General features: G+C 59.1%; 6 protein-coding genes across 6 annotated transcripts; 2 read left to right on the forward strand and 4 right to left on the reverse strand.

Moving 5' to 3' along the window:
• Positions 1 to 215: 215 nt before the first annotated feature.
• Positions 216 to 1490, reverse strand: THITE_2127426 (uncharacterized protein; the record flags this gene model as incomplete). Its single annotated transcript, XM_003651483.1, has 5 exons — positions 216 to 383; positions 515 to 670; positions 720 to 1139; positions 1352 to 1363; positions 1455 to 1490. The coding sequence occupies 5 exons, from the start codon at positions 1488 to 1490 to the stop codon at positions 216 to 218; spliced, it is 792 nt and encodes a 263-aa protein (XP_003651531.1).
• A 1286-nt stretch (positions 1491 to 2776) lies between these two features.
• On the reverse strand, positions 2777 to 4758 carry THITE_162029 (uncharacterized protein; the record flags this gene model as incomplete). Its single annotated transcript, XM_003651484.1, has 2 exons — positions 2777 to 4363; positions 4452 to 4758. The coding sequence occupies 2 exons, from the start codon at positions 4756 to 4758 to the stop codon at positions 3033 to 3035; spliced, it is 1638 nt and encodes a 545-aa protein (XP_003651532.1). The 3' UTR covers positions 2777 to 3032.
• A 1843-nt stretch (positions 4759 to 6601) lies between these two features.
• Positions 6602 to 7452, forward strand: THITE_2111968 (uncharacterized protein). Its single transcript, XM_003651485.1, has one exon. The coding sequence runs from the start codon at positions 6683 to 6685 to the stop codon at positions 7307 to 7309; it is 627 nt and encodes a 208-aa protein (XP_003651533.1). The 5' UTR covers positions 6602 to 6682; the 3' UTR covers positions 7310 to 7452.
• THITE_2111970 (uncharacterized protein) lies at positions 7453 to 8038 on the reverse strand. Its single transcript, XM_003651486.1, has one exon. The coding sequence runs from the start codon at positions 7761 to 7763 to the stop codon at positions 7596 to 7598; it is 168 nt and encodes a 55-aa protein (XP_003651534.1). The 5' UTR covers positions 7764 to 8038; the 3' UTR covers positions 7453 to 7595.
• A 732-nt stretch (positions 8039 to 8770) lies between these two features.
• Positions 8771 to 11307, forward strand: THITE_2111972 (uncharacterized protein). Its single transcript, XM_003651487.1, has 3 exons — positions 8771 to 9321; positions 9379 to 10804; positions 10906 to 11307. Exons 1-3 carry the CDS (start codon positions 9044 to 9046, stop codon positions 11224 to 11226), a joined length of 2025 nt encoding a protein of 674 aa, XP_003651535.1. The 5' UTR covers positions 8771 to 9043; the 3' UTR covers positions 11227 to 11307.
• A 5168-nt stretch (positions 11308 to 16475) lies between these two features.
• On the reverse strand, positions 16476 to 18447 carry THITE_2111974 (uncharacterized protein). Its single transcript, XM_003651488.1, has 2 exons — positions 17991 to 18447; positions 16476 to 17922 (listed from the first exon to the last, which is right to left on the reverse strand). Exons 1-2 carry the CDS (start codon positions 18216 to 18218, stop codon positions 16981 to 16983), a joined length of 1170 nt encoding a protein of 389 aa, XP_003651536.1. The 5' UTR covers positions 18219 to 18447; the 3' UTR covers positions 16476 to 16980.
• Between the last annotated feature and the right edge of the window lie 715 nt (positions 18448 to 19162).

The raw sequence follows: 19162 nt of genomic DNA on the forward strand, positions 1-19162 counted from the left end.
CCCAGTATACCGATGCGCCCGGGATAAATATAGTTCAGATTCTCTTCGTTTCTAGCGACGGCACCCAGCTGACGCGCCAACGGACAAAAGCCCAGCAGCAGCCCGGGCCTCGCGGACCTTGCTGGACGTTTTGATTCTCAATGTGCTCCAAAGTTGTGTCCGCGTGTCGCTTCTGTCTTTTGTTTCTGGCCCGTCCGTTGCATTTTAATTCCTTGTCACAACTGGAGTAGAGGGATCTGTACGTGCTTGTCGGATTCGAAGAGGGCCTTGTCAATGACCGAATCAAGGTTTTTGTCCGCCTTCTCCTTCACCATATTCACTGTAGCCGACTGCTCAGACCGTGTCATGGACAACAACTTGGAAAAGATGAGTTTGCCATACGGCTAGTATACCCGGGCAGCGTAGGTCTATGTGACTACGTTTGGCACTTTGACGTCGAGTTTCGAGACCGCCTAGGCCAAGGAATCGAGTGACTTCATGTCGTTTTTATCTTGTTGACGGTGGGGCAGCAGACAGGATGCTCCTGGAGCTCAAGCCGTTTCTTGATCTCGGCCTGGATGGATTCTTCCATGTCAGGGGGAATGAAGGAGATCTCCTCCCACATATCTTCTGGGCTACGCCCCTTGCGATAAGCGTCCTTGGCCGCGACGCCGTCCTCGACCTCTTCGCCCTGCAAAGATCAAGACCACGGAATTGCGATGCTATTCCGCCTACAAGACGGACGCGTTGGACGTAGTGCCGCGGCGACGGCTGCGTGGAATCGTGACGGAATCCGAGGTGGAAGCATCTCCGTCTCCAACATCTTCGCCCTCAGCATCTTCGTCCTCAACATCTTCGTCCTCAACATCTTCGTCCTCAACATCTTCGTCCCCGGATTTGTACCCAGTCAAGGGTTTCGACTTTGCCCGCTGCACTGTCACGATTGACAGCCAGGCCACCAACATGGCGATGCCCTCGAGGGGCGGCGAAGGGGTGGTGGAAGGCCGACGTCTTCGGGATCTCACCGGCCACACAATTTGCATCTCCAGCTGCGAGATTGAGCATCCCTCCTGGCGGCGAGGCGGCAGCGAAGGGGGCAGCGAAGGGCCCTTCTCAACCTGTACCACGAACTCCTTCGCATATATAGCGAAGGCCATAAGCTACACCACATCGCTACCTCTATTGTAGCTTAAAGTTAGAGATTGCCTTCAGGGTCCTTCAGCGCCGGGATCAGCCGGCCTTTCAGGTCGTCGAGGGTCAATGCAGGGCCCGATGGCGAGCAGGAGACCGGATCGGGGGGGGGGGGGGGGGGTAAAATGGAAAGAGACTTTTCTTGTGGGAATATCCAAGGGAAGGTGCTGAGCAAACTCACAACCTGGCAGAACTTTTCTTGAAATTCATTCAGACGCCATCGTTTCTGCACTCTTCAAAATGTCTTTCTGGGATATATTGGCTGGCGTCTTTACTGCACTGACAGGTGAGCTGAACATTCTGAGCAGCTGGTTTTGCATTGCTCCTCCCTTCGCCGCGCTGGTGAAGCCATCGCGGATTTTGGAATGGGATCCTCGGGCTTGAAGAAATGCTGATAGTCACAGGTGAGCTGGTGAGTTGTAGGTGGGATGGCTGTCCGTGGGATGGTTGCCCAAGTCCAGCCGAGAATGACCTCAAGCACCCATCTTCCCGTGGTCCACTGTTCCTTCCAACAAACTTCCAGCGAGCAGCTTTCTTAGGAATATTAAATACCAACCCAATATCGCTTGCAAGGAAAGTCACAACGTCATGGGTCTCATCAGCGCCGTCGAATTGTTGTTGCTGCTCCCATCATTGTAAACACAAATGCCGTCAACCCCTAGCAGAGAAGACGGCATAGCCAAGTAATCTTACAATGTCTTATACAAACCATTCAGAGTGCATACCTTCAGTGGTGCGCCTCATGCGTGAGCTCGAGAATGGACAAGTCACCGGCAGTTACAGCCCGGCGGAGCTCAGTCATTTCACTCCTGTGACCGGACAGCGACATCATAGTCCAGGCATCCGCTAAATCTAGGACAGCATGCGACCCTCGGCGTGAAGACTTGGGGTGGGCGGTGAGACATTCGATCATGCAGACGGACATGGTTCTATACCAAGCCACGCAAGAGCCTTCCTGCTCTGCCAAAGAGAGAAAATATCAGATGTTCATGGCTGGTTCTGTGAGAATCTTGACATAGACGGCTTGCTTAAGTGCGCTAGACATAAGACTACCTAAGGTATCTACACGGTGTTGAGTGACCCCTGAGTGACGTGGGTGTGCGTGCGTCAAACCACACGCGTTGAGCACGGCTTGGCTAGCTGCTTGAGACGCTGACCTCTTCAGGATGGCAGCAGAAGCGCTCCAACGCTCTCTCCAGCTCCCACTCTCGTTTCTCATCACCATCGGGTTAGGTTCAATCCTCTCCCGACTTTCTCCACCACTTGGGTGAGTCTTGTCCGAATTGCTGACGTACCGCCGGGAGTACTGGTGCCCTTGAACTAGCTACACGTATATGCTTGTTGCTAACAGCAAAGCAGTCTGTATGTGAGGCAGGCCGTGATGAGAACGATAACTGGACCGGGTAGTGAGGTGGAGCACACCCGAGTCCTGTGAGGGTTTCTGGGGGAAGATGGGCCTGGTGGTCGGAGGCAGGTCAGCAAGCGGGACTCGGAGAGAGAAGACACTGGGTTTAGGCTCCAAATGGGGCGGCGTCTAGAACGAGTTTCCCGGGTTCGTGGAGTTCGGGACGGACACGACTTGTTAGGAACTGTGATGAACACCGCTGTGGCACGACTCTGCGGGCAATTGCTCCCTCGGTCTGAGAGCCGTGGGACGCGCCGCAGTAGCTGCTACCCGCAGGTCTGAGTTACCTTATATACTACAGTTGCGGTCAGGAAGTTGAGTGGACGAAGGATGACCAAGCAAGTGAGCCTGAACCGCTTTGGACTCGTAAGCCCAATCATGACGGATACAAGTGCCATCAACACATTGTGAACAGCAATTGATTCAACACCACAACAATGACAACAACTACCCTTCCCTAATCATCATCCCAGTGTCTCCGACTAATAATAATCGGCCTGGCCGGATCCCAAGGCCCATAGATCTCATTCTTGTACTTCTGCAGCCCAATCAGCCACCAGGCGCAGCCGCCCATGGCCAGCACGGCGATCAGACAGCCGACCAGCATGCCCAGCAGGCCCCTCTTCCACGGCCAGCCGCCGGCGTCGTCGTCGCCCAGGACCATGCCGACGCCGGCGCCGGCGCCGAGCACGAGCAGCACGGTGAGCGAGACGTGGTAGCGCCGGCTGCGGTGCCGCGCGTACTGCCGGAACACGGGGAACAGGCCGAACACCTCGATGCTGAACAGCGTCAGGCTGAAGACCTGGCCCGTGCTGGGCAGCCGGCTGGCCAGCACGGTCGACGCCATCAGCGCCGCGTTGGTCGACAGCGACGCCACCGGCATGCGCTTGCCGCGGGTGCCGCCGCCGCCGCCGCTGCCGCTGCCAACCCAGCTGCTGCCCGAGTAGTCGAAGAAGAAGATGTTGATGACCAGCAGCCAGAAGGACATGGCCCAGATGCTGTCGGACGAGGTCGACCGGGTGAGGGATTTGAGGATGGGCGACAGGCCGAGCAGCGTGAAGTAGATGAGGATGGCCGACTTGATGGTGCTGACGCGGACGTAGGCCCGGCTGTTGCGCGCTGTGGGGGACGGCGTGGGCGGCTGGTCCGGGCCGTCCGGGCCTAGCCGGTGGGTTGTGGTTGTGGTGGTGGTGGGGCTGTTGGGGTTCGTCCCTTGCGAGGCGATCGAGTTGACGGAGCTGACGGAGCGGGAGGGCGCGTGGCCCGGGACGAGGAGGGTGCTGCTGCCGGCGGCGCTGCTGGGCGCTTGGAGGGGCCGATGGGGAGGGAGCTGGTCCTGGAGGAGGTTGGATGTCGAGCTCGTTGCCGACGGCAGGTTGGACGTGCTCGAGATGCTGACGGTACTGACGTTCGGCATCGACTGGCCGAGCCCCGACGAGTCCTGCTGCAGAGGCGGGCGGTATTCTCTATATGTGCGGCTACCACCACGCATGATGCGACCCCTCGCACCATCATCCCCGGATCCTTCGTGCGTCTCGTGGCTGACCCACCAATCCCATAACAGCCAGCCGAGGAAAGTAGCGAAGCTGCCCCAGCCGACTACGGACACGGGACTGACGCGCTCTTGAAAGATGCCGACAAAGCACACGACGAATATGATCACGGAACAGACATGCTGCACGATCACTGTCGAGTCGGCCACCAGGGGCCAAAAGTCGTACGGGCGGACCCGGGGGTTCCGCTGCAGGTTTTCGAGGAAGGTAGCCTGGTCGGTGTAGTTGTCGGGGTCTGTACATGCAGGTAATGAGCATTGCGTTTGGTGCGTGGGAGACATCCAGCCAAGAGCATTCAGTGCGGATCCGGAACGCTGGCTTACATGACTGCTTCACCCACAGAAGCTTTTGGAAGCGTTTGCGCCTCCTGCTGCGACTCCGGCTGGTGTCGTCGCGCCGGACGCGGCGTGGGCGGGCATCTGTGCCAGAGCCATCTCCGCCGCGAACGTAGGCGCCCGGATGGCGATGCGGCGAGAGGGGCGCGTAGGCGTCCTCGGGCGCCAAGTGCGACGGATCGGCGCGGTGCGACCTGAGGCTGGCGGGCACGGTGGATGACCGCACCAGCGGCGGATACGGCGTCTCGAAATCGGAGGGAACGGCCGAGTGGTGCAGACCCGAAGGGGGTGCCATGGGTCAGATCGGATGGTGCTCCATGTATATCCGTATCGCGTCCGGGAGACGTGTCCCGCAAGGGTGGCTGTTTGCCAAGTCACTACCGATCCGATGGGTGTGCCGCGGTTGGTGGTGGTAAGTCACCGAACGTGCGGTAATCGATCGGGCCAATTTTCGGGAGATCTCTGGATGTGGGCCCCTTGTGGCCGTGCTTTCCTTGGCTCCCCATCGCTTCCCAATTCGGTTCGCCGGAGCCAGGGGATTGGCTCGCCAGCGAACCCAGCTGCCTAGGGTGGACGTTAAAGAGGTCCCGCCAAGACTAATTTCGGCCAATTGTCGGCAATATTTTTACAACGTTATTACGCAGCCCCGATCGCCAAGGCGTTTGCACTATCGCCAAGGCGTTTGCTCTATCGCCAAGGGTTAGTTCACCCAGCCCCCCGCTGGTTAGGGTTTAGGTTAAGTTAGGATACGGGTTATAGTTAGGGTGTAGGTTATCCTTGTTTTCTTTTTTTTTTTCGATTTGGTTGAGGTTTCGTAGAGTTGTTGTTGCGAGTCTTTGCGATTTTGTCTTGTCGATGATGTTGCTCTGTTGCTCGAAGTCGTGGCGGCCCCGTTCACCCTTGGCGATTTGTAATTACTTGTACGCGGCAGTCTCCGAAATTAGTCTTGGCGGGACCTCTTTAACGACGACCCTGCCTAGGTAGGTAGGTAGCGTACAGGACAATTTCCACGCTTGTAGGGATATCCGTCCAGTACACAGCATCGCCCTCATGGAGCCTTCGTATTCTTCTCTCCATCGAGCTCCATAACTTATGGAGAATGCATGGCACTCTCTCAACTTGTGCGAGTTCTACCATCAACACGAGGCAGCCTTACTTCTTGGCCCCTGTTTGCCAATCGTGCGTCGAAGCTGTGATACTCCGTATGGATTCCGTACAGGACCTGCCTCGGGCTGCCTCCTCGGCACATCACACAGTCCAGGGCATTCCCGCGGGCCCGCGGAGAAAAGTTGATCGGGGCATCAACTGCCACATTGACGCCTGGGATGAATGGAAGCGCCGCGACGCCCAGCATTGCAAAACGTTGTTTTACCTCAGCGTTGGACGTTTCTACACCTTCCTCGTGTGGCCCCCATTCGATCCTTCAGTGCAGTGCCCGACTTAACGCTATGCTTTATCGCTGCCTTTTTGGGCAGCTGGTGTCCAAGGAGGGAAAGCGCGCTTGAACGGTTTTCATCGGAGAGAGCCCAATCGTTCCTCGTCTGCTGTTGGACATACAGGGCTACCTAGTCCATGAACCTCGTACTGGACTCCTGCTACTGGGCGCTCTCTGTTTTGATTCGGATATGAGCCACAATTGGCTGCCATTGAGTCGGCATGATGCTGACAGGGCAAGTGCTAGCGAGACATTGCCCCGGCAGCACGTCCACACTAGCGTGTCTGGATGAGACGAGGTTGGTTGCTGTCCTGGGCTCTGGCCTTGGATATGAACCTCGGAACACCCGTTGACGGCTTGCTTCAACGCAACTTCAATTCCAGGTTCCCATTTCCTTTTCAAAACCGTCCCTGTGTCACCTACCAACTTGGCTTGAACTTGGACCCACGTCCACTCAGTGACACTTTAGGCGACCTACCTAGGTACCTTGTTAATTACCCGCGCCGCTGTCGATTCGTCTGCGCCGCTGCGCTTCCTCCTGACTTATTCGTTACATGCGAAGCAAACTGCCTGGGGAGCCGCATCCTTGCGCTGCTGCTGCATCTGGTGCCCTACAAGTAATTACCAACCCAGGCCCAGGTCTGAACCTCGAAAGCTGCCCGCCCATTATTCTTCGGCGCCTCCACCGTTCATATTCACCACCACCGCCAACTGAGCAAAGAAAGTTGGATCCGTCGTCCCTGGGCGCATCCTGTCGGCATCCAACGCCGTTGGGAAGCACACCATGAAGCCGAGCAGTCTCTACGTCGCGCTCGGCGCAGCGCAGCTGGCGATATGCGCCCCGCTGCCGCTGGTCATGACCGAGCGGCTCTACGAACTGCCGGCCACGGCGCATCACATCGCGGCAGTGGCCCGAACCCGGACGACGTACTGGGTGCGCGAGCCCGACAGCGACAGACAACACGACACGCCGACGCGGTCGACAATGCCGCAGCCATTTCACGCACAGCTCCTGCCGCCGCTCTTCAAACACAGGCCATCCGCTCATGGGGAGTCGCAGCCGGGACAGCCGACGGGCGGCCGACGGCGACACCGCAAGATCGACCTGATACCACTGCGCCTCACGGTCAGCAAGGTTGACGACTCGACGGAGGTGGTCGACCTCGGCGTGCCGGCCCAGTGGCTGCCGTTCGGCATGCGGCACCAACACCACGGCCGCCAAGACCACCTCCTCCTCCTCTCCTACGGCGGCCGTTACTTCCGCGAGCAGCAGAACGACGTGCTCGTGGTCGTGCTGGTGGCTGCGTTCGTGGTGATTGTGGTCCTCATGGAGACGTGGGGGAGTATCTCGCGGAGGTTGGTTGCCTTGCGCCAAGCGGTCTCCCGCAGAACGCAGGAGGCGCCGTCGTGATGACGACCGAGAGAGTTTCTTGCGATACTGATGAGCATTTATTCCGGTTCCAGCTTCCGCGGGCAAGGGGCTATCCGGCTGGAGGAAACGGCAAGCAGCCAGCCGGCCATCTCGATCCGAGCGATGCCTGACGGCCAGGACGATCCGGCTGACGAGAAGTGCCGGGTTTGACGGCCAGGATTAGGCCCGATGTCCTACGATTGTTTCTTCTGCTGTGTATCAAAAGCGCTCGCATTGTTGCATTTAAGGCAGGACGGTACTTTACTTGGAAGGGTTCCGATGGTTATTAGCGTTTTGTCTGGTTATGGCTGGGGCGCATGGTTGGATGCAGCGGTGGTGGCCGCTTGAGGAGCTTCTCTTCTTGAGAGGCGCACTGGCTACGGCGGTCCGCCCACCTCGACGGAAATGCTGGCAGCACAGTTGCAGGAGTCAGGCTGCGGGGCTTCTGTAGCATTGTTGTTGTCCGAGAACACACACGCGACCAAGATAACGCATGGGTAGACTCGGGTAACGGGCAGATCAACAAGGCTGGCTGTCTTCCCGGCCCTGGTCCGCATTCCAAGTTCCCAACCATGCCCACCTGAAAGTCACGCTGAGCGCGAAGAGCAACATGGACATGAGTCGCCACCAGTCCCAAGGTTACAACATCACAAAACGAACCTGTGCGAGCCCAAGCAAGGCGTTGAATGGCACAGCGTACAACGTCGTCCCACCCCCGCTCGGTCAGCGATGCTCAGAATTTTCAAAGCATTACGCAAACTGTGGGATGAAAAACGGCACCAGCCTCGCGCCATCGTGCCCAAGGTTTCGGCGAACAAAGCTGGCGGAAGTCGAGTCCGATCCGCTGCTCCATCTTCCGGGGCAAATCTCCTCTCCGGGGGCACGGGGCCGGGAAATTGTGGGGTCGCTGCGGGTGCGGCAAAGCAGCGCCAAAGGCACGCGACCATCCCACATCCGGATGCCAAGACAGGAGCCAAGCCCGGCGGCCACTCGGTGCCTGCCCCGGGAAGTCTCGCTGTGGAAGGAAGCATGAATGAGCTTGTGGCTGCCTTGCGTGCGATTGGTACACCGCAGAACTACTGCATTGACGACCTTAGCGCCGAGCGAGACAAGCCGGGAAGTCGGCATGGGCGTTTTGCCATCTGCTTCGTTCCATTTGCGAAGGCAGTGGACGAAGGCAAGCGCCGCCGATGCTCCTTGTTCCGAAACACTCACTACTAGCTGGGGGTCACGAATTCTCAACACAACCTGTAGCTCAAAATCTCAGCTCTGGCCTATGACACGCGGCAGCAACCGAATGTCAGATCGGGTCCACCCTCCACCGGCGTTACATGGGATGTGTTGCGGCTTTGATGCAGCTGCAGCGCTTCCAGCCCCCAATCACACTCGGGGATCGTCAGCCCCTCCCCCTTCAGCCTTTCTCCCTCTTCTCTCTCTTCCCCTTCTTGCTTGCCCTAATAAAAGAAAACTTTAAAGAGACCTCAGCGCCCGGCTCTGCGAGGCAGCTAGGGTTTTGCAGAACTTCAGTTTCAAGTTCAATTGCGTCGCCGACCAGGGTGTCTGAATCGCCTGTGGCTCGCCAATCTTTGTGCGAGAACCGTGGAGCGGGTCCCTGCCGCGTTCCGGTTCGGCAAGCGAGCGATCACCCCGCGTTCCCCGGGCCGAGGCGAGCACACATTAGTCACCCTGTGACCACACGGCAGCTCGCACATTCCATCCTAGCATTCTCCCGAAATGTCGCTGCAGGTCGACGACGGCGGCCGCCGCGCCCGGTCCCGATCTCCAGCGGGCCGCCGCGCAGACGACGACCGCGACCGGAGCCGCACTCGCGTGTCGCCGAATATCGTGGACGCCGTGCCGTATCCGAGCTCTTCCGAGGCCTTCCGGGACCCTTCGTCGACCGCCTATGAGTACGAGCGGCTGTCTAAGTGGCCGTCTGCGGCCGAGGACGACAGTCCCGACTATTATCGCGGGCCGCCGCGTGGGAAGCCCGCGGATGCGCGCGAGGACCCGTATGCCCATGCTCGTCGGGATGTTGAGTACTGGCCGTCTGAGAATGACCGCCGCAGGGACCAGAACCGCGACCGGGACCGCGGTCGGAACCGAGACAGCGACTCAGACCGCGAGACTACCCGCCAGCGCGCTGACCTCTACCTTCCGAACAAGTACGCCCACATCAAGACGGTCGAGCCGGGCTCGCCGCGTCAGTCACGCGACTCTGTCCGCGACAGGGACCGCGAGTCCGACAAGGAGCACGAGCGCCGCCGCAAGAAGGAGCAGCTCGAGGCCGATCTGGCCTACGGCAAGCTGCCTGGCCCATCCAAGCACGAGCGCCCGGCATCGCCCCCTGCTGTGACGTACGGATACGACCAGCCGAAGCAGTGGGAGTATGCGAAGCCCGAGGATCCGCGGTACAGCGCGACGCACCTGGACCCTCACGGACCGGGAGCGCGCCCTGCCGGTCGGCCCCCGAGCCCAGGCCCGGCTGCGCCGATAAAATCGGCCATGAAGCGCGACCGGTCGCCGCAGCCGCCCACGGGGCGCATGTCGACTCTGACCGTGCAGACGCCTCACCACGCCGCCTCGCTCTCCGTCGCCTCGGCCCCAGCCTCTCCGCTCCTGGAAGCGTATCACGGCACGTACCAGTCCATGCCGCCCATGCCCTCACCCATGCTGCTGCCCACCGGCGCCCCGCACGTTCTTGAGGCCCTCTCGCCCATCGGCTCTGACGACGAGCGCGCGGGCGACAAGCGCCGCGCCCGGCGCGCGCGCTTCAACGACCCGGCCGACGACGCGGCGCGGCTGGCCAAGGCCCTCAAGGGCGAGAAGCGCCCGCCCGACACGGAGCCGCTGGTGGAGATCCTGCCTGGGCTGACGCACGACCAGGTCATGGAACTGCGCGCCGAGTACAAGCGCCTCGTCAAGACGGGGACGGAGCGCAAGGGCGTCAACATCGCCAAGCACATCCGCGCGCGGCTCAAGGACGAGGACCCGAACCTGATGAAGGCGTGCTACGCGACGGCGCTGGGCCGGTGGGAGTCGGAGGCGTACTGGGCCAATTTCTGGTACCACGGCGACAAGACGCGGCGCGAGCTGCTGATCGAGTCGCTGATGGGGCGCACCAACGACGAGATCCGGCGGATCAAGGAGGGCTTCAGCGACAAGAAGTACGCCAACAGCCTGACCAAGTGCATGCGCACGGAGCTCAAGGAGGACAAGTTCAAGAAGGCCGTGCTGCTGGTGCTGGAGGAGCAGCGCATGGAGGAGGAGGACGTGCACGGGCGGCCGCTGCGCATCGACTACGACCTCGTCGACGACGACGTGCGCCAGCTGCGCCACGCCGTCCGCAGCGAGAAGGGCGGCGAGAGCCTCATGATCTCCATCGTCACGCAGCGCAGCGACGCGCACCTGCGCGAGGTCCTGCGCGAGTACAAGAACAAGTACAAGGGCGCCAACTTTGCCAAGGACGCCCTGCGCAAGAGCGGGAACCTGGTCGTAAGTCTCTTCTTCCCTTCACCCCTTTCTTCTTCTTCCCCCCCCCCCCCCCCTCGAGCCGGCAGCCCCAGAGAGACTGACCACAACCATGCCCAAAACAGGGCGAAGTCCTCGCGCACATCCTCAACGGCATCATCAACAAGCCCGTCCGCGACGCCATGCTGCTGCACCACGCGCTGACCGCGTCGCGGCGCGACGAGCTGCGCCGCGAGCTGCTCATCTCGCGCCTCGTGCGCTACCACTGGGACGCCGCGCACATGGCGCTCGTGCGCCGCGCCTACCGCGAGCAGTACGGCCGCGAGCTGCAGGACGCCGTGCGCGAGGCGACCTCGGGCGAGTGGGGCGAGTTCTGCGTCGCGCTCTGCATCGTGCGCATGCCCGACGATGTGCGCAGGGTCGAGCGCGTCGATATCCATCGGTAGGTATAGGGCGTCGGCCTGGGGGCTTGGACGGGAGGTGGACCTGGCAGATTATCATGGGTTGGGGGTACGATTGGAAATGTGAGATGGGCGGTCTGGTCTGGTCTGGTCTGGTTTGGATCAGGTTGGTGCTGAGGTTGGAAGAATGAGATCTGCTGCAGGGTATGACTTTGGTGGTTCTTGGTTCCTGGGTCTCTCTGGGCTGGGAAGGACATGATGGCTGGTTGGTTGGTAAATATCCGCGGGTTCGTGGTTTTTATATGCCAGGTAGCACGATGGTTATGATCCGCCGGTTTGGTGTTTCCCCTGACGAGGGCTGCTGTCTTCTCATACGCGGATGCATTGCTGCTGGATACGATTCAATGGAACTACGTCGAGTTGGGTTTGAGGTTGTACCTCGACGTGGTTCGGCAACTCGAAGGCCGGGAGACAATGACATCACAGGGACCCGCCAGGGGCGGTCATGGAGCACGGTTTGGCACCGTAGAAGGTATCGCATACTGGTTGAACGCGTGCTCAACCACATGAAGGAAGGCATGAGGTTCCCAATAGCAAAACAAGGCCGGCCGGTGGCACTACAGGCCGCTACAGGCTCACACGGCTTTATGGGCCAAACGACACACTGTCAAGAACTGGCTGATTGCAGACTAGCAGCGTGACTGGAAGAGAACAGGAGCGGGGTTTTCTCAAGGTGGCCGTATCAATGTGAGTGGCGCCCTGCTCGTCAGGCCGACATATCTGGACTCGTCCGGGGCCGCTGTTGGGGCGACAAGCGCAAGAGCAGCAAGGGCAGACACGAGCTCGCCATCTCAGACGACATTGAAAGTACTACTTCATGGGCTTGTGCGCGCTTCCTTACGATTTACAAACGGACCGGTTAAGTCGAAACACGGGGGTGTCTTGTGCCGGGTGCCAACTGGCCCTCGAGAAGAGACAATGAAGAGATCGGAACATCCGCTACTTCCATGAGATGAGGATCGCGCGCACGCACACAAACCAGAAACCCAGAGATTGCCGGATGGGGGGCGCCAATTACAACACACGGACACGGAGCGTTTTCCAACGTGGTGGGGACACAGAGGCGGACGTTCGCACGTTCGGACGGAAGAATCTCGGATGCTCCGAGACACCGGAGACGTGGGGCATTCGGTCGCCGAGTGGAACACTCGGCGCATCGCTGCCCCGCGCCGCTCGGTGAGAGTCCGACATGACACAACATATACTGTGGCGTAAGCGTGAGTATAATACCTCCGCAGATACTGACTGAGGTGCATGATGGCCCGAGAGGGGCAAGCTCTGACAAGTTCCGCGGGCTTTCACCACTCAGTCCGGGACTGTAACGAAGTGAAGTGTGTATGCGAGGTTAGCGGTGCTGTGCAGCATCTCTACCTTGTTGAATGCGACTTTGCCGTGACTGCTAGATGTGAGAGTGAACGGGAGGGTTATGAGAGCGGAGAGTCTACTTTGTAGGCTGCCCGGTTGAGCGCGCGCTCGCAATGACTTGCCGCACAAAATCGAGAGGTCGGTTTCTTCGCGTTCATCAATCCCGTCAAATTCCCGCGGCGGCGAACGGCCGATCCCCACATACTGCGTTGCAGTCTCACTTGCCCCTGCGGAAGTCACTCGAAGTACCTGCGGGTCCTGCGCCTGGGTGGACGCTCTGCTGCGTTTTGCTCCGTCCCAGTCTCAACGCTTTCCCGATCGGGTAGGGCAACGCCCCTTGGTCGGCGTCGTCATCAACGACTAACTATCGTCGCGCCCATGTCATTCAGGCCACGATTCATTCCTTCAGCGCTTCACGGGCAGTGGCTGAGCGGGCATCGCCTGGCTGTCGAGACGCGCAAACGAGCCGAATACGGTCCCATTAACTATCCGCTGTGCATGGGCAGCGTTGTGTGTTTTCTTGCCAGGGAACCTAGCTCGCATTCGGATGAAACAACCTTGGAAGTCAAACAGCTTCTTGCGTGTGTTTAACTTTATTTGGTTGCGATGTGGGCACCCAACATGGTAAGGTGTGAAGGCAAGATAAGCACAAACGGGGAACACTCTAGGAAGGAAGTGTTGGCAGCGCAGTGGCTGCTGACGGGTCTGACATCAGCACTCCTGCGGCAGCGCATCCAACGGTCTGCTGCTCAAGACCTTTCCATCCGCTCGTGCATGCAGCGCCAGCTGTGCATCCACTTACGATTGTATCTTCGGATACCTCCCACATCACTGGGAGAATGGGCTGAGTAAGCCAGTGTGTACCTACCTGAGTCAAGAGAGCCATTTGCGGTCTGTGAACCATCGAGTGTTGGCGGTGTTTTTACACAGTACAAGCAACAACCGACGGCCTGCTCAGCTTCTCATCCTTCTTAGTAACCGTCCGTAGCCACACAGCGTAAACTGCTCACACTTAGCCCTCAACACGGACAGGAGCGCAGCATCCAGCTTTCATCACAGCCTCCTGTCTCACCGCTTTCATCATCGCGCCGTAACGGGGGATTGCCACGTTCTCAGCAAAACTTGCTGAACGAGTACGGTTAGTTACGAGTACTGCCCACCGGGAACCGTCGTTAAAGCCGTTTTGTACCTCCGTATTCGAGGCCTGAACTTGGTCCAATTCCGTGGATCTAAACTCGGAGTCCTGCCGTCCAGTCTCCTTGGGCTTCAATGCTCCAGACAAGCAAAGCAGCTGGGAAACCCACGCTCCATTCAATCGTGGGCGTAGTGTATACACAGGATATTCCGTACGCAGTGCCACGTTCTCTTGGCTCCGCGGATGAACCGCGGGCCGACCAATCGAGTCGCTTCGCGACAACCGGGTTACACTAGTGTACTGTGCAGTGTGGTACGTCCGCCCTGCCCTGTCAACTGTCGCAGCTGGTTCTTCCAGGAACTTCCCTTTCCGATTTCTATTTTTCGCTTTCTCTGTCGGGCATGTTTCTGCTGCGAAGTTGATCCAGAGCGCCAAGAACCCCGCCAGCGGCCATGCTTTCGCCCTCGTTGTGATCTTCCTTCTGGGGAACTTGAAGAGAATTTTAGCGCCTGCGATGGAGATCGCCAAGCAATGATTTCTTTTTGCCAAGAGGGTTCGGCGTCATGCCCGCTGTTTTCTTCATCAGCATTCGGCGATAATCAGTTAATCATTGCGGGAGTTGCGAACAGAGGTCTATTTCCGCACGGAAACACGACGGATTTCGCCCCAGCTCTGTTCGTTAATAATCCGTACGGAATACCGTTCTGCGCACATCAAATTCCTACAGTACATAGGGCTTCGACGGAGGTATCGATGGTTCCACCGACGCGGAGTTAACCCGCCGGACTTAGCCCGGATTCCGCCTGCCAATCCTCGACTCGGCGCCGAGATGTGCACTTCTCTTCTTCGTTCTTCTCCCGCCCTTCGTGCTGACGGCCACGTTATCTCACTTGGGGGACCTTGCTGAAGGTCGAGAGCGGCCAGGGCGCCTCACTCGTCGCGAGTTATACGCGTACATATATTTCCAGTTACCGCTTCGTGAACAAGGACAGCCAAGAGGCCCGGCCTTGGCGATGGCGTTGTTGGCGACCAATCGCAATCGGATCCGCCGAGCTCATTTGGGGTCCTCGCGTGACTGCCTAGTACGTGTACACTAGGTACAGGTAGTCAACCTCTGGGCCGTTTCGATGTTGTGCGACGTTGCAGCAGCGCCAAGCGGGGGAGCTTCACCGGTCAAGCAATCGAGGGGAAGAAAAGCATGCACCGCGTCACTGTGCAGTAATTGTACATAGTGTACTCCGTCCACTACTGTAGTAGGGCGGCAGCCTGGGCTAAGCGATTGGGCTTTTTCGCTGCAAGTATGGCCGTTTCAGCCAAGTTGTCTCGAGACAATCGCTTAATTTGTTGCGTTTTCTCAAGCTGTTAGCCCAGCGTTGTTGTGGTAGCAAGCTCGCCCTGGCAGCTCGACGTCAGTTTGGTTTTGGACTTTTTTTTCTTGACGGAAGCCTGCGCTGCCCAGCCCTGACCCAGCTCCGCGGGCGGTCCCGCTTCTGGTGAAGGGCGGGCGATTGAGTGGGGCCTGGCGGGCGACTTGAGAGCCCCGGGGCCCGCGCGGCCGTGTCCACGGGCGCGGAGCTCGGAGGGTTGACCACTCCGATGGCTTGATGTCGGGCGCTGGTGTTCCACGAACGATCGGTGCAGCTCCGCCCAAAAGGCCGCGCAGCGCTAAAGTCCGAGATGACGGCACGCCCCTTTACTGCGGGACGTGTGCGCCAGCCTTCTGGTTTGATCAGATAAGATGGCGAAAATGATGTTCCGCCCCCACAACCTGCTCACTTTTCATTCTGTGTTTGCTTTGCAGTAACCAACGTAATAGACTGCCCACAACTAACTTCCAGTAACAACAGTGGTTGGTGATCAAATCCCACCGATGAGACATCCAATTGCCAACAAGCCAAGCTGCGCCCAGCCCAACGGTGCATCCATCAACCCCCGCGTTTGCAGATCCGCGTATTTGTGTTCGTACCTGGGTAGGGAAGTGTCGTGTAGTGCAGCGTGTCTCGGCCCCCCGAAATTAACTGCACTGCACACTGTGGCTTTGCCCAGAGCATGACGACACCCCTTTCCCGCGCGGCGTCCGACATTGGCACCCCGAAACGGCAAGCACTGTGACAGCGTGGCACTGAGCCCTAACTCAGCCATGCCGTTAACGTTAACAAACTTACTTGGGCCCCGATGCCATTCGGAAACGGGAGGAGGGCTCGCAGGTCTGACAGGTGTGGGGAGCAAGGCCGGCTCGCTGGTGGTGTAAGATAGTTCCATGATTTCCAACTCTGGACCAGTCCAGACAATCAGTGGACATCATTCCTCAGTTGGCGGAGGCGGATTATTCATGGCGCTTGATTATCGAGCACGGCGTTACTGCTTACAAACCCCGTTTCCTTTTGCTTACTGCGTATGTCCACAATTCACGATCGAGTTTTCAGGGAGGATCCGTGCTTCATGGCAAAATTAAGCCAGGTCGCCCAGGAACGGGGTCCGGTCCAGTGTCCGCAGTAAGTTACCTTAGCTTACCGACCCAGCTGAAATCCAGCCTGAACCAACCACGGCCGCCGGAGTGCAGTGCAACCCAAACTTCGGGCACTTTTTTCGGCTGGTTCCCATAGGGCGGCGGACTCAAATCGCCGCCCCCTGTTTGCCGTCCGTTTGCGGTGGGGGGGGGGCGGCGCTGTGGGCTGTGTAAAATCCGTCCGCGTAACTCCTGCGGACCGAGTTACGAGATACACTACGGCCCCGAGTAGGTGGGATCGACGAGACAGGGGCAAATGGATCAAGGAAGGAGACTACCACACTACTGTGATAGACGAGGCCTGGATCACATTTGAAATTTGCTGCCAAATCGAGGCAAAAGAGGTAAAACTGCGTTGTACATTATTATCCGTACTCATGCAGGTCCCATTCCCCCCAACCCGGGGTCTGGACCCCTTCCTTTCCTGACCCGATCTCCAGCGTGGAGTGTGGTATGGTGGTTGAAACAGCCCGTCGCTCCCACTGCTTTGGCCCGTGATACTCGTACAATTCGCATTCAGATCCGTAAACGAAAGCAGACCGTCCCCCCCAAACCCGCTCCGTTCCAGTGTCCCTTTATGCTCGCCGTCGTGTGCACCGCTGCCATAACCGTAACGCCTATGCCCATCCTGTGCCCAATTCGTATTGCCGCCGCCCCCTAAAACCACGTTGATTATCATGAGCCTGCCCCGATTTCTCCAGGGGCATATCCCAGGCGGTCGGTGTGCTGCTCAGAAAGCCGGCCGTAGCGTGTCGTCGTCAAAGCCGGAGAATATCGTCGGGTCGCTCATGCCCATCATGATCTCCGGATTTCGACATGACGACGAGAACACCTGCGGCTTCATCTCGTAGTTCGCGCCCAGCAAGCTGTTGGCATTCATCAGACTGCTGGGCTCGAGCAGACTCTGGCCCATCCACAGCGGCGGCGCGCCGGTGAAGTCCACCGACGGCGGCCGGCTCACAGTGCCCGTCCAGGGCTGGAACCCGCCGGCGGCGGCAGCGGTGGGGTTGTGGTGGTTTTGCGTGGGCATGGTGGGCGACGGCAGGCTGGGCGGCGGGAAGCCGTCGGCGGAGGGCGGGGCGATGTCGAAGTCGCCGCCGTAGCTGAGGCTGGCGGGCGACATGCTCAGGGCGCTGGCGGCGCCGCCGAAGGCGGCCTTGCGGTAGTCGGTGTCAAACTCAAAGTCCGAGTGCTCCAGGTCGGACGCGGCCGAGGAGCTGGCGCGGTCCGTCCGGTTGTACCCGCCGCTGCTGGTGCTCGATTCGGTCTCCTGTCTCGTACTGCTTTGTGATGCGTTCCCAGCTGCCTCCTTCTGCTGCTGCTCCCGTAATTGCCGAGCCAGCTCGGCCATGCCAGCCTCGTCCTCGGGGAAGATGGACTGAATGGGGAGGTCCAGGTCGTTGTTCGGTCGCAAGCAGCCGAGCTTGGCCGCCACGTTGTGGACGATGGGCTGGCCGCGCTCGTTCAATGCGGGCTCCCCGAACTCCCACGGTTCGCCGTTCCGCACCATCGAGTAGAGCTTCTGCACCGTGGCGATCAGGACGAACTGGGTGTTCTCCAGCACCTCGGCGTACCCTGGCGGTAACTGCTTGTACTCGGTCTTCTTGCGCGTCCCCGCGGTGCAGATCAGCCCGTCGTCTTTACACCGCTTGCAGGGGAACTCTCCATCGCACTGCGCCGCCATGTCAGCGGAATTGACTCGCCCAGAGTGATAGGTGCTCGGCAGCTGGGCGAAGGTACCTTTGTCTTTTTCATGCGACACCTCTCGCAAGCCTTCCATACCCGCTTATGCCTCGCATCGCCCTGCTGGGACTGGCTCTCGCGGGAGGGCGATGGTGGATGCTGGTGGGTGCTCGTCCGTTTTAATGACCGGTGCACTGTCTTCACCGGCTTGGAGGTGGTGTGAGGTCGTTTCGGCCCATGAGGTCTGCCGAGCTCCTCGTTGGGTGGTGTGGGTAGGCTGTCCATACCGCAAGGAAAGGGGAGCAAAATGGGTATAAACTACGAAGCACGCGAGTGATACAAGTTGAGAGCTTGCGCTTTTATCGGTGCTGCTCGTCTTATCATGCGGCCGCTGGCGGTTTGCTCCGAGAAACAGGCACGTAGCTCGGCCGAAGTGGGGGGGGGGAAGCAAGAACAGAAGACGTAGACTCAAGGGGTGTAAGCGGGATTCGCTTCTTGCATGTATAAGAGAAGAGAACAAGAGGATAGGTCGACAGCACTACACGGGCGTCTCCGCATTCATGCTGAGCAGAGCAGAATAATAATCAACAGGTGTACTGTGTAAGTGCGTATCGGCGATTAATAATTCTTTCGCAGGACGGGGAAGGAGAGACGGTCCAGAGCCGTGTTAATAGAAGGACACGACATGGAGCAGGGGATGGGGTGTCTGCACCGCCAGTCCTCGGCAGTGCTACGGAGAAGTTAATGCACCCATCGTGGACTGAATGGCTCGGGGGTGGCATCAACAACGGTCGTCGGCCTGTTCGTTATGTCCGAGAGCGCGCACATCTCGCGATCGGTTTGGCGGCCGTGGGGTACAAAGACGGAGCAGTCAGGTCCCTGCTTGTACATTGTACAATACAAGATCCTGACAGGGGCTTGGCATCAACGGCCCAATTCCTTGCGGAGACCGGTTCGGTGGGCTGACGTCCTGATGACCAGGGTATGAATAAGTGAGCTTCGAGCTTTCAGAGCGCCCAGGGCCACCCACTCGGGCGGACCACTTGGTCGATCCCTGGAGTTCGGATCCGCCCCTGTCTGACGAAAGACCTGGAAGCGAGGGATAAAAAGCCGGAGAGGCAAGCAAATCGCCTCTGGCTGTTTCCGGGCATCGTGGCAAGAGTGCCCTGCCTGCTCATTCGACTTCGACGTCAACGGCACGGCCACGTCAGGTCCAGGCCCCGGTGCGG

Source organism: Thermothielavioides terrestris, chromosome 2 (genome assembly GCF_000226115.1).
Source record: "Thermothielavioides terrestris NRRL 8126 chromosome 2, complete sequence".
Classification (NCBI taxonomy): Eukaryota; Fungi; Ascomycota; class Sordariomycetes; order Sordariales; family Chaetomiaceae; genus Thermothielavioides; species Thermothielavioides terrestris.

What these genes read in the sequence shown, in the direction of transcription:
- THITE_2111968 (XM_003651485.1), top strand. Translation starts at nt 6,683, where the DNA reads ATGAAGCCGAGCAGTCTCTACGTCGCGCTCGGCGCAGCGCAGCTGGCG.
- THITE_2111970 (XM_003651486.1), bottom strand. Translation starts at nt 7,763, where the DNA reads ATGCTACAGAAGCCCCGCAGCCTGACTCCTGCAACTGTGCTGCCAGCA.
- THITE_2111972 (XM_003651487.1), top strand. Translation starts at nt 9,044, where the DNA reads ATGTCGCTGCAGGTCGACGACGGCGGCCGCCGCGCCCGGTCCCGATCT. An exon ending in GCGGATGCGCGCGAGGACCC is followed by an intron (nt 9,322 to 9,378) that starts GTATGCCCATGC and finishes TGACCGCCGCAG; the next exon opens with GGACCAGAACCGCGACCGGG. An exon ending in GCAAGAGCGGGAACCTGGTC is followed by an intron (nt 10,805 to 10,905) that starts GTAAGTCTCTTC and finishes TGCCCAAAACAG; the next exon opens with GGCGAAGTCCTCGCGCACAT.
- THITE_2111974 (XM_003651488.1), bottom strand. Translation starts at nt 18,218, where the DNA reads ATGGACAGCCTACCCACACCACCCAACGAGGAGCTCGGCAGACCTCAT. An exon ending in GTCGCATGAAAAAGACAAAG is followed by an intron (nt 17,923 to 17,990) that starts GTACCTTCGCCC and finishes ATGGCGGCGCAG; the next exon opens with TGCGATGGAGAGTTCCCCTG.